Source organism: Trichosurus vulpecula, chromosome 1 (genome assembly GCF_011100635.1).
Source record: "Trichosurus vulpecula isolate mTriVul1 chromosome 1, mTriVul1.pri, whole genome shotgun sequence".
Classification (NCBI taxonomy): domain Eukaryota; kingdom Metazoa; phylum Chordata; class Mammalia; order Diprotodontia; family Phalangeridae; genus Trichosurus; species Trichosurus vulpecula.
The window spans coordinates 237,002,125-237,014,241 of NC_050573.1; the positions used below are offsets into that span (position 1 = coordinate 237,002,125).

The 12,117-nt window shown below is 41.4% G+C and overlaps 1 protein-coding gene across 1 annotated transcript in view; it reads right to left on the bottom strand.

Annotated features, from left to right (window-relative positions):
* Nucleotides 1-12,117, bottom strand: part of EMILIN2 (elastin microfibril interfacer 2) — a 64,350-nt gene that overhangs the window by 4,570 nt on the left and 47,663 nt on the right. The window contains exons 5-7 of the mRNA XM_036749847.1: nt 3,567-3,992; nt 2,289-2,324; nt 1,393-1,521 (exon numbers count right to left, since the gene is read on the bottom strand). Of these exons, the coding sequence (XP_036605742.1) occupies nt 1,393-1,521; nt 2,289-2,324; nt 3,567-3,992 (591 nt within the window). The remainder of the gene's footprint in view (nt 1-1,392; nt 1,522-2,288; nt 2,325-3,566; nt 3,993-12,117) is intronic.

Below are 12,117 nucleotides of genomic sequence, written 5' to 3' on the forward strand. Positions count from 1 at the left end.
CTTGACCCCAATTGCTCTGCCTTCTCCCCTCTAAAAGAAAAAAGAAATTAGAAAAGCTATCTGGACAAAAGTGGGCCTTCAGAGGATCTTAAAATATACATAAATAGCTTTATTTAAACATGAACAAATAGGAAACACAAAGCTTAGGTATCTCTTCCAGCACCTGGCAGTTTTGTTTTGTTTTTCCCCACAAAGCAGACACTTAATAAATATTTGTTAGAGTGTATTGTCTGTCCTTCCCCAGACCTTACAATAAAAGGTCTAGGACCTTCTGGTCCCCAGGCGATTCTTTCAGAAAATGGCTTTTTGTGATATTTTTAAAAAGTCTTCCCTAGGCATGCTGCCAATAACTTGTCTTGTATTTTTTTAATTGCTCCCTAATGTTTCCACTTTATTTTCTTCCATTCTTCAGTTGTGCTCACTCTCCCCCAGTGAAAGAAGAAGTACTAATACTAATTGATCAGATGGACCATTAGAGTGGATTTCCTTGATTTTACCTGAGCTCAGCAGGCTCCACCTACGGGTGGGAAAACCTCGGAGTTCAGGAATAGGGAGAAGTTCTGGGACCCGGCTGGGAGCCTAAGGCCATGGGGCTTGGAATCAGAAGGCAGGCTGTTCCCACCCAAAGGAAGCCAATAATGTCCCTCCTATTGTTTAACTGCACACCCAGGAGGATGAGGACAGCACTGGTTGTGTCCCAAACATCAAGTCAAAGTGACTCTTGTCTAAAGCTATGTTGACGGCACACAACATGCAGAGTTCCCATCCGCATTAAGGAGAGAATTTGGTTCCCTGCCATCTTTTTTTTTCTTTTCATTGAATAACACATAGAATTAGAAGGGAAACTGAGCAGAGTGTCTCTTTATTTCCGGTACAATGCAAAGCACACGGTGCACGCTTACTGAGTGTCAGATAAAGATAAACAAGGAAACCTCTGGTGATTCCTATGGATGAGGGGCCTGTGGGAGGAGCATGTAGAGCAGTGCCAAGAAGGTTCTATTGACTAGTGAATGCTGAGGACAAGTACAGTGATCTCATAACAAGAAAATGTTATTGCATATTGGTCTCCAGACCCCTAAAGCACATCATATTTTGCTGCATGTGAGTTGAGGCAAATTTTCTTTTTTAAAAACAGCAATGCTGGGAAGAATACCAATTATGCAATCCTGACCCTCTTGAGCTCTTGGCGTCTATACCTGATGGAGCTGCCAATCTCTCCCAGACAGGATGCCATCATGGGACTTATGAACCCAAATATATTATGGCGATTGGAAGGGTTCCCCAACACTTTGGGGTCAAAAGGACTATAAAACAGAACATGTAAGAGGAGGCTGAAATCAAGAGGGATCCATACTGCCTCATTACCCCAACTCCATTCCCTCAAAATCTTACCAGTGTTTGGGTCGTAAAATTCTCCATCATTTACAAGCACTTTATTGAAGAGGACCACACCCGCTTCACTCGGAAAAGGTTTCTGAGTCAGACCAGCAGAAAATGACACCAGAGAGGCAGTAGGAATCCCTAAAACAGAGGAAATGAAAGTGATTTGTCAGAGCTCTGGGGGCTGGGGTGTTCCTTCCCATTCCCAGGCTGCTGCATTGTTTGTTTGGGGGTGACCAGAGGGTGGGGTGGGAGAATGGAGAGCGAGGGTCAGGGGTGGGAATGGGGTGGTAAAGTGGAAAGAGCTGCCTCTGGTCACTTCCTACCTGTGACCTTGGGCAAGTTATTTTCCCCATTCTGACCCCCTAGTTTCCTAGGTTAAAGTAAGAAGGTTGAACCAGACCTCAGAAACCCCTTCCAGATCTGTCTTATTCTCAGAGGCATTCTGAGAGTTTCTAGGGGGCAGCGCCATTTTTCTTCTAACTTGAAACAGCAACTATTACCAATGTCCTAGAGAGTTATCAGATTAGTGTCACGTGTTGCAGAATGCCTTTGAAGGCAAGAGTTTGGGAGCTGAGAAATCTGGGTAGGTAGATTCTAGGATGCCAGTTCTGCACAGATCCAGTTGGAAAACGTGACTCAGTCTGAGACCCATAAAGTCTCAACATGACGGGTTTGTAGCAGACCTACGCACACACGGGCTCTGGGATGTAAACAAGCCAGAAAGATTTATGAAGCTCAGTTCTCGGCAATTAATTTCATCCTGTTGAAAAGCAAAGTTTGACTGCCACCTGCAACAGACTCCTTTTATCTACTTAGGCTGAGCAGAAAAGGACTGTGTCCCAGGCACAGGATTGCTATGAAGATCTAATGGGATAACATAAATACACTCTGACACCCACTATTACCTTGTGATTCCACAGGAGATGGTGGTTTAGGGTATCCTGCAAAACAAAAATTGGCAAATGTTACACAAAATCCTAATATGTAACTAGCTGATAATACCTGACTCCCATGTTACTGATAGAAACAACAGTGTTTTTATCTTTATGATTTATGCATACTACCCGCAAAACACACTTGTCTTTGTCCCAGCATAATGGCTTTCCATCTACCCCAGCATTCCCAACAACTTCCTTGGGCTTTCAGAGTTAGATTTCAGGGTTCTACTGATAATGGGAAAGTTATCAGGGGGAGACTCTGAGATGGCGAAAATAATAACTATAATGCTACTTTAAAAGGCCTGTGGTGTCCTCCATGTGGCTTCCTTAGACAGGAGTCTAACTCTGAAAGGGACTAAAATATCTGAACCAGAGACTCCAGTACTGGGTTTACACCCCACTCCCTTGTGGAAGACAGGATCTACAGATGTGGAATGTTGCATATAAAGCCAGATTTTTTTCCAACGGATTAGTGGGTTTTGCTGAATTTCTTTCCTTTTTTTCTAAAAAATGTCTTTGTTATAAAGAATAACTCTCCAGGAGAGGGAAAAGTTACAGAGGGGATTGTTGATGGTACAAAAATAAAAGATTATTGTTATATTAACAAACATCTACCTTTAAAAATATGATTCTCCATTCTGAGGGTTCCTAAGCTTTTCTATACCTGAGTTAATTAGTTTAGTGTTCCCTGTCACCCTGATGTAGAGAATGATAAGATTGTGTTTCCTTTTCCCCAGGAAACCAATGCTGTTGACACCATGGGAGAACATGTCCTTAGAAATGCTTTCCCCAATGGTGTTCCAGCACTGTTTTCTCACTGATCCCCTTTTGAAACCAATAGTATGAATTTTCCACTTGTGTTAAAAGACTGAGGCCATAGACCGGTCTTCTGGTTAGGAGATCTAGATTCTCATCCCACCTCTACTACCTGGCTGTTATGTAACTTAAGGCTTTCATCTCTCTGGTCCCCATTTTCCTTGTTTATCAAATGAGAAGATTGGACCCAGTGATCGCAGCTCCCTTTCCACTGACATTCTATGGGTCAAAAACTCTAAACTAGAGGTTCTTCACCTGGGTTGGTTTCCTCTGTAATCCAATGTATTTCATTTTATGCATTTAAAAAAGATGATTCTGAGCAGGGGTCCCTAGGCTTTGCTAGCCTGCTAGAGGGCTCCAGGACACACAAATAGGTTAGAGAGCCCCTGCTCTGAATAATTTAGAACTCAGATATAATTCATGACTCACCTGGGGCTCCAGCATATCCTTCAGAGCTTGGAATGGGCCACCGGCTGTCCTGGCCATCTACACCATTGGGCAAGCCTCTTCCTGACATTACCATTTTCCCAGGAGGCCCAGCTTCTCCAGTCTCCATGATGACCCCTGTAGATCCTGGTAGGAAGGGCAAACCTGTCCACCCAGGTAACTCTGAATGGGGCGATATCTTGTCTGGGGGTGATGGCTGTAGAGGAGTCTTTGACCGTGAAGGCTGCTGAGGTATTCCTGGCCAGAAGGGTTTCCCAGGAGTCTTGGGAGGTGGGGGGCCTTTTGATTCTGGAAGTTGCTGGGGTATCTGTGGTTGTGCTGATGCTCCAGGAACTTCTGGTTGTGATGGGGCAGGGGAGCTTCGTGGTGGTTGTGGAATGAGCTGGGGTATTTCTGATGGGGCTTCCGCTAAGCATTGGGAGAACAGAAAGAGGTAGGATTAGGAACGTCAATCAACAAATGGTTTAGCCACAGCTCTCGTTATATGGACAATGGACACAGTAAAGCCTTTAAACAAAGTGTTTTATTTGTTTCTAAAAAGTAGAAGCTGAAACCTTTCAAGGTTGTCTCCTTTATAAGAAGAGCCTACTACAGAAACAGAGACAGCTGTGATCCCTCCAATATGAGACTTACAAAATGGCCCATCAGTCTAAGAAACTGCTCCCCTAGTGTGGTGGACAACCTCTGGCTAAGGGTTTGAAGAGGTCTTTTGGTAAACACCTTCCCTTATTAACATGGTATACGTGATAACAGAGTGTTTTTGTGATCAGTCATTTCAGTCATGACCTACTCTTTGTCACCCCACTTGGGGTTTTCTTGGCAAAGATACCAAAGTGGCTTGTCATTTCCTTCTTCAGCTCATTTTAACAGATGAGGAAACTGAGGCAAGCAACATTAAGTGACTAGCTGTTGCACAGCTAGTAAAGTGTCTGAGGCCAGATTTGAACTCAGTTCTTCCTGACTCCTGTCTGGCTGGTGCTCTATCCGTTCCGCCAGTACCCTCTGGGTTTTTGTTGTTGTGTTTGTCCTTCGTTTTCGAAGAGGACCATGGCATCAGGGAAGTGATGACATGACTTGCAGTTGACTTTGATTTGAATGAGGGAGGGCTGTGCAAGGTCACCAGCCTCACTTTCTCCTCCAAAGCCATCTGGATCCAGTGACCAGATATTCATCAGGATGACTAGAGATGACCCAGGATGCACTGGGAGACCTTTTAAGCTAAGGCCTCTTCATGTATTCACTTAGAGTGAGGTAATGTCCATTCAGTGAATAGGCCCCTTTAAGAAGTGAGTCAAGGGATGGTCCCTTTCATTAGAAAAAAGAAAAAAAAATCAAGGTGGGAGGGGAAGACCCTCAGAGTTGCTGTTCCAAAGAGAAACAGTTACCACTGACATTCACTCTAAGCCAGGAGGGCCCAAAATAGAGCCATTAAGTGGAGCTTGGGCAGAGACCTATTACGGACTTTTAGTATCTTCCCAATATATTCAACTTTCCAACATTCCATTGTTACCACATTGTCAAAGCCTTTGTTGCTACAGGTGCCATGACATGGATACATGATATGCATGAAGTGTTTATCTCTGGAGTATGAGAAATCACAGTATTATCTCAAGGTATTGAACAAACAGTGGGGTCTACTTTTCACAGAAAAAGAAAGACTGAAAGACAGAGAAACATGAAGAAAGGCCAATGAAAGACAAAAAAATTAGGAGAATTCTGTTCAAGCTGATCACTCTTCCCAATTTTATACACAATGATAATCTATTCTCATCTTCTTAGCCATCTACTCAGTTCTAGAAATCGGTGTCCTATAATATTGACCCTCTCTCCTCTGAGGCTGGCCCAGCTCCTTAGATGCTTCAGGCTTGGCCTCCTCACGAAGGTTTTGACTTCCTACAGCTATTTTCAATGGATAGCTCAGTAAAGAATTTGTAACAGGCACTCCCTGAGGCTGAATCTGCCCAGGCCCAGCTCATTGGGAGGTCACATATGTCACTACTACTAAAGTCAGTCTTGTGAACAGAAATTTTCTAATTAGAGTAATATAAATATATGTCTGCATTTTATTTAATTCTTGGTTAAATGCAGAGATTTACCAAATCCCTATCCAGCCACACCCTCGAGTTTTCTCTTCAGGCTAAACTTTCCAGTGTCTTTACATAATTCTTATAGACCTCAGTTTTAAGAGCCCCTACCCTCTGGGGGCATCCTTTTCAAAAGAAATTCTGGCTTGTCACGCTCGTAAAATGCAGCATCCACAAGTGGGCTGAATACTGAACACTGTAGAGTACTACAGAGGCAGAGTACTACAATCCTATCACAGCCTTCAGCCCAGAAAGCAGACTTCTAAAGGTCTGGAGATGCAGACCAGATTGGAAAGAGAACAGGATTGGCACAGCAAGGTCTCTGAAAGATGGAAGGAGTCCATGATCAAAGACTCAATTTGCCTCAAACACACACACACACACACACACATTCGAGCACACATGAGCACACACATGCGTACATACACACAGTTTAGGGACAACAAGCCTTGTTTACTGTGGGGTCAACCACATATTTCTAATTAGACTTCAATAATAATGAACTAACCACACCTAGCCCTATTTACTATCAGACTGTTCTTAACAGTAGCATCACCTGTGCCAGAAAATGTTAAATCTCAACTGACCTACAATTACACTTTTCCCAAGTGACTTAGGTTTAACAGAGTCCTGGAGGTTGAGGTTCTGAACTAGTATAGTATGACTACAGGGGAAATTTTTCACATTTATTTCAGTGATTCCTTGCCTGCTATTTGACTTTTGGAAGCTTGGCCTATTCTCCATTAGGGTGAGAGTCTCTGCTAGTGTATATGGCTGACTTGTAATCACACAGTTTATTACTGTTATCTTCTTAAGTATGCCAGACAAGTCACATAAACAAATGCTGGCTCTCTCAAGTTTCTTATAATTCTCTCCCTTAAAAGTAGCAGCTGTTGGCCAGCAGTTACAAGTGATGAACCAAAGACTCATCAGGGGTCACCCAAAACCTAGCCCCAGGATATCTTCGTGGACACTCATTAGAGGATCCCATAATATTTCAACTGCCCAACTGGAGAACTTATTGTTGCTTTAACAGCAAGCTCCAGAGCAGTGAGGGATAATGACTATGAAGAATCCAGAAAAACAGAAAGACATGGGACGACTTATATGAAGTGATGTAAAGCAAAGAAATCAGGGCCAAAAGAACGATATACATAATGGATACAACCGTGTAAATGGAGTCAAGGTTCAATTTCAGTAAAATCCAGGCTAAATATGATGGACAATGCTGGTATCTAGTAATTAAAATTAAAGCAGGAATTCTTGCTTGCAGTTAATAATACAGAAATATACACATGGAATATGATGTGTACAATCGGCCACAACCATTCTTTTAGGTGGTTTTTGCTTAAAGGCTTGGGAACATTTACTTTGTGGAGCATTCGTTTTTTGTGTTTGTTGATATGTGTCTAGTACGTTGTAATAAAATGCCTCCCCCCACAAAAAAAAACTTTTTTAGATTAAAAAAGGCCAGCTCCCATGGGGCCATTCCTTTGTCCATTCTACTTTCAGTGTAATTATGTCCTCACATCCCTAAGTGAGGGAATTTCAAATGGGAAAATCTCTGATTCATTTTTTCTTAGACTCAAAATAGATTCAAGTACCAGGCCAGGAAGGAGCTACCCTTTCCTCCCTTGAATACCATCTTGAAACTAAACTCCAGGAAGGTGTTCCTGAATGGCCACAGGACCAGCAAAAATAAAGTTCTGGCCTTGATGCCAACTGGAGAGTCATGGACCCACAGACCTGCACACCTCATCTCCAAGCTTTGTGTACATCTTATTTAACTAGGACCTCTGGACAAGTGCAATCCAATTCTGACCTGAAAGACCAGAGTTCATATCTTCAACTGTCTAATTTATGTTCTTCAAGTTCACTGGATCATATTTCTACTCCTTTCTACTCTAATCCAGCCTTGTTCCTTCCTTTTCAAATCAACAAGTTTATTATCATTGCATTTACGTATTAGGTAATAATCCATTGCTTCTTCACAAAAGTTAAGTAAAACACAGTCCCTGTTCTCAGAAAGCTCGCAACCTAACAGGAAGATACCACACACACACACACACACACACACACACACACACACACACTACACAAACCAAAACTTAAGAATGAATTTTAAAGGGTCAAAGGTCATTAGTTGGGTGGTGGAGGGTACATTAGGAAGGGTTTCTTATAGGAGGCAGCATACAATTTGCACCTTACAGCAAGAGGATATGGGATGAGGAAGGCATTCAAGGCTCACAGAGCAAAGGAACAGAGGCAAAAAACTAGGCAGTGTATTCTGGGGGGTAGTAAATAGTTTTGTTTGGCTAAAGAACACATGAGGTAAGGCTGGAAAAGCAGGGTTTCAGTAGATTGTGGTGATCCTTAAATACGAGGCTCGAAAGACTGGACTTTATTTAGCAGGCAATCAGTTTTCCATGTTCCTGTTCTTCTCTCTTGACACCTATTCCCTTCAATATCACAACTTTCTGATATTGATAGGTATGATGAGTGCTCTCCATCAATCACCCAAGTCACCAGTCATTCATCGGCACTTTATAACCCTGAGTTATATGAGGTTGTATTTGCTTTATTTACTCATAATCTTTATAAGAGATTGTATTTACTTTTTCAAAGTATCTCCTCTACCTGAACATGAGCCTTTGACAATATCCCCCATCCCCTCTTTCAGAATTCCCAGCATTTATCTCCTCTTCCTTTTCACTCTGTTACTCTCAACTGGCTCCTTCCCTTCTAATGCAAGTCTCCCATAAAAAAATTAATAAAAATGCAAGTCTCCCATTAAAAAAATTGTTTCCTTGAGCTATCATCCCATCCTTCTCCTTCCTCTGACCATCAAACAGCTTGAAATATTAGTCTACATCAGCTGCTTGCACTTCCTCAACACTGACTTCTTAACGCCTTGTTTTATATTTGTCCCTATCATTCTACTTAAATTGCTCTCAGAAATCTCTGCTCACCTCCTACTTATAAACCCCAATGGGCTTTCCTCAGTCCTCATCCTCTTCAACCTTCCTGTGCTATATGGGACAGTGCCAAACTCCCTCACACTCCCTCCTATCTAGAAAACTTTTTCCATGGCATCAGTGATACGGCATTCTCTTGTCTCTCCTATCTTTCTGGCAACTATTCCTCTGCCCTTTCTCATCATCTGTTATCTAAATGGTGTGTCCTTCATAAGATTGGCTAATATAACAAAAAAAAAGGAAAATGATTAATGTTGGAGGGGATGTGGGAAAACTAGAGTTGTGAACTGATCTAACCATTCTGGAGAGCAATTTGGAACTACACCTAATGGGGTTTAAAACTGTGCATACTCTTTGATCCAGCAATACCACTACTAGGGCTGTATCCCAAAGAGATCCCAAAAAAGGAGAAAGAACCTGTTTGTACAAAAATATTTATAGCAACTCTTTTTGTGATGTCTAAGAATTGGAAGTGGAGTGGATGGCTCATCAATTGGGGAATGGTTAAACAAGCTGTGGTATATGATTGTAATGGAATGTTATTGCTCTGTAAGAAATGACGAGCAGGATGACTTCAGAAAAACCTGGAAAGACTTACATGAACTAATACAAAATGAAGTAAGCAGAACCAGGAGAACATTATACAGTACTGTATGATGAACAGCTGGGAATGACTTAGCTTTCTCAGCAATACCATGATTCAAGACACTCCCAAAGGACTCATGATGAAAAATATTATGCATCTCCAGACAAAGAACTGATGTTCTCTAAATACAGACTGAAGCATACAATTTTTTTGCTTTCTTTATTTTTTTTAATTTGAGTTTTCTTGCACAAAATGACTAATATGGAAATGTTTTTCATGATTCATATGTATAACCTATATTAGATTGCTTATTGTCTCAAGGAAGGAGTAAGGGAGGGAAGGAAGGATAGAATTTAAAACCCAAAGCTTTAAAAAAAACAAATGTCAAAAATTGTTTTTTTATGTAATTGGGGGAAAATAAAATATTTTTTAAAATGGCATGTCCCCTTGCTATCCCAACCTTCTGCCTCCCCTGATTCTATTATTTCCTCCTTTCACTCTCTCCAGCCACTCCCATGGCTTCAACTATCCTTCCTATGTAGATGACTTCTAAATCTCTGTCTCCATTTCTGGCATCTTTTCTAGGCACCAAACTCAACATTTTCAGCTGCTAGCTGGATATCTCCAGCTGGATCTCTTAGCAGAAAACCAAATTCAACATCTCTCCCCACTACAAACCAGTTCCTCCCTCTAATTCCCAATTTCTTTTAATAGCAACACCATTCTCCCAGTCACCAAGCTAAAATTCTCAGTCATCCCAAATGTCTCTCAATTCTATCAATTACCAAATACCATCAATTCATCCTCCCAAAGCCATGTATTAAGTGCCTACTATGTGCCAGGCACTGTGCTAAGCACTATGGACAGAAGGGGAAAAAATTAAGGACTTCAAAAGCCCCCCAAAGGAGCTTATATTTGATCTTATAGACAACAGGGAAATAACAGTGTTTGTTGAGTAGGGTAGTGACATGGCCAGATATGCTCTTTAGGGAAATAACTTTGGCAACTTATCTGTCATATTTATCTCACACAAACTACCCCCTGCTATTCCTGCTACCATCATTCTATTGGAAGCCTTTGCTACCTCTTGACCAGCCTACTATGATATCTTCTGCCTTCTGACATCTCTTTGCTCCAATCCTTTCTGTACTCTGATATACTAATATTGCCATTTCTTATGAAAAGCCTGCTAATACTTAACTGAAATAATTTACAAAGAACCAGCTCTTTAAGGAAAAAAAGATCCATGAAATTGGTGCACTGTGAATATGTGCCTTCAATTTAACACTTGCTAGGTGATAGTTATGTGCCGAGCACAGTGCCGGACACTTGGAATGTATGAACTAGAAAAATGATATTGTCCCTGTCCTCAGGTTGCTTACTGTCTAGGACTCTCTGTAATTGACCGGCTCAATTTAAATTAATATGCTAAAGCTGTTTATTTTTTCTCTGGTTGATATACACTATGCCTTCTGCAGATGCTCTTGAGAAACCTGGCTGCAAGGAAGTCCAAAGTTGAAATGCTTGACACGATGTCAGCTGAAGCGGTCGAGAACTTGTTGGGAACAGAACAGAACAGCTCTGTATCCATTTAGCAAGCATCTCTTGGTCTTGTGGTACCCTTCCTACTAGGCTCATGGACTCTGATAAGCAAGGCCTATTTGTGGCCACAAAGAGCCGAGTCCAGCATGCTGAAATAGGATTAAAATTTTGCTAAGAAATTGTTATGAAAAGCCCTTCAAAGAAATCGATGTACAAAATTCTAGACCTGGCTTGGCTGAGATTTCAAAATATCTAAAAGGGGATTGCCCCAATAGTTACGTAATACATTTCTTCTGATATGTTCTGCACCAGTATGTTCAGTGGCTACAGCAAGACAAACATCATTAGTCAAAGAAGGATCAAGGGAAGCACACCATCACTCCTGGAAATGAATGAGCAGATGGTGAGTTAGAGAAGGCTGCCAGATGGGAAGGAGTGATTTCCCCCAGTACATCCAGGCATACAATTCCTGCAACTCTGTGTGATAGCTCATTAATAAGAGAGAAAAGAGAACAGAGGGGTTAATGGCCTCTGATGCTGACATGGAGGTATGGAAAAGTACCTTTGGGAAGGACTGCTATGAACAGATAATCTGAATTATCCTTTTGTCAGGGCAATAGTTAAGAAAAATATTTATCCACTGGAATCATTCTAGTCTAAGCAAGCTGGAGGTTCAACTAATGCTTTTGGCAATGGCAAGATGTGCCCCCCCCACAAAACAAGGGCAAAAATATGAGCTGGTACAATCTCAAGAGGCGATTGTTTCAGAATGCAACATTTGGCATCATATCACAGATTGTCTGTATTGAAGAATATAGAATGTGAATGATAGTCACCATAGTATCAACTGCAAAAGTTGAGACATATGATAATGCCAAGAAAAAACTCATGAAACAGCTCTGCCTCTCCTGTTTACCCATTTCTGAAAAGTTAAAACTAGAGCACATTGGAAAATGTCCTGTCACCTATTTCTGAAAAGTTAACATTGGATGCGCACAGACTTAAACTTAAACATAATTTATTCCCTAGAACACTCAGTTCTGATTTCCAAGTTAGGACTGGGGAATGCAGCTGTATAGGTCCATCCCTCCTGCTCTAGAACACCAGAGGAGCCAGATGCCAAGGGGAGGCTAGTTTCAGGATTTGCAGGGTTTTACTATACTTTTGTTTATTCAGTTTGTTTAGTTTTTATGTTTACAAAAAATTCTTACCAGTTCCAGTATACTTTCTTGGAACTAATCCTTAAATCTCCCTGGCTCCAAACTGAGTCAGTGTAAAATCTAGAGCCAAAACCTGCTTATTACTGGCATCAGACTATTCTTTCTTTGCCCAACCTCAATAGCAAA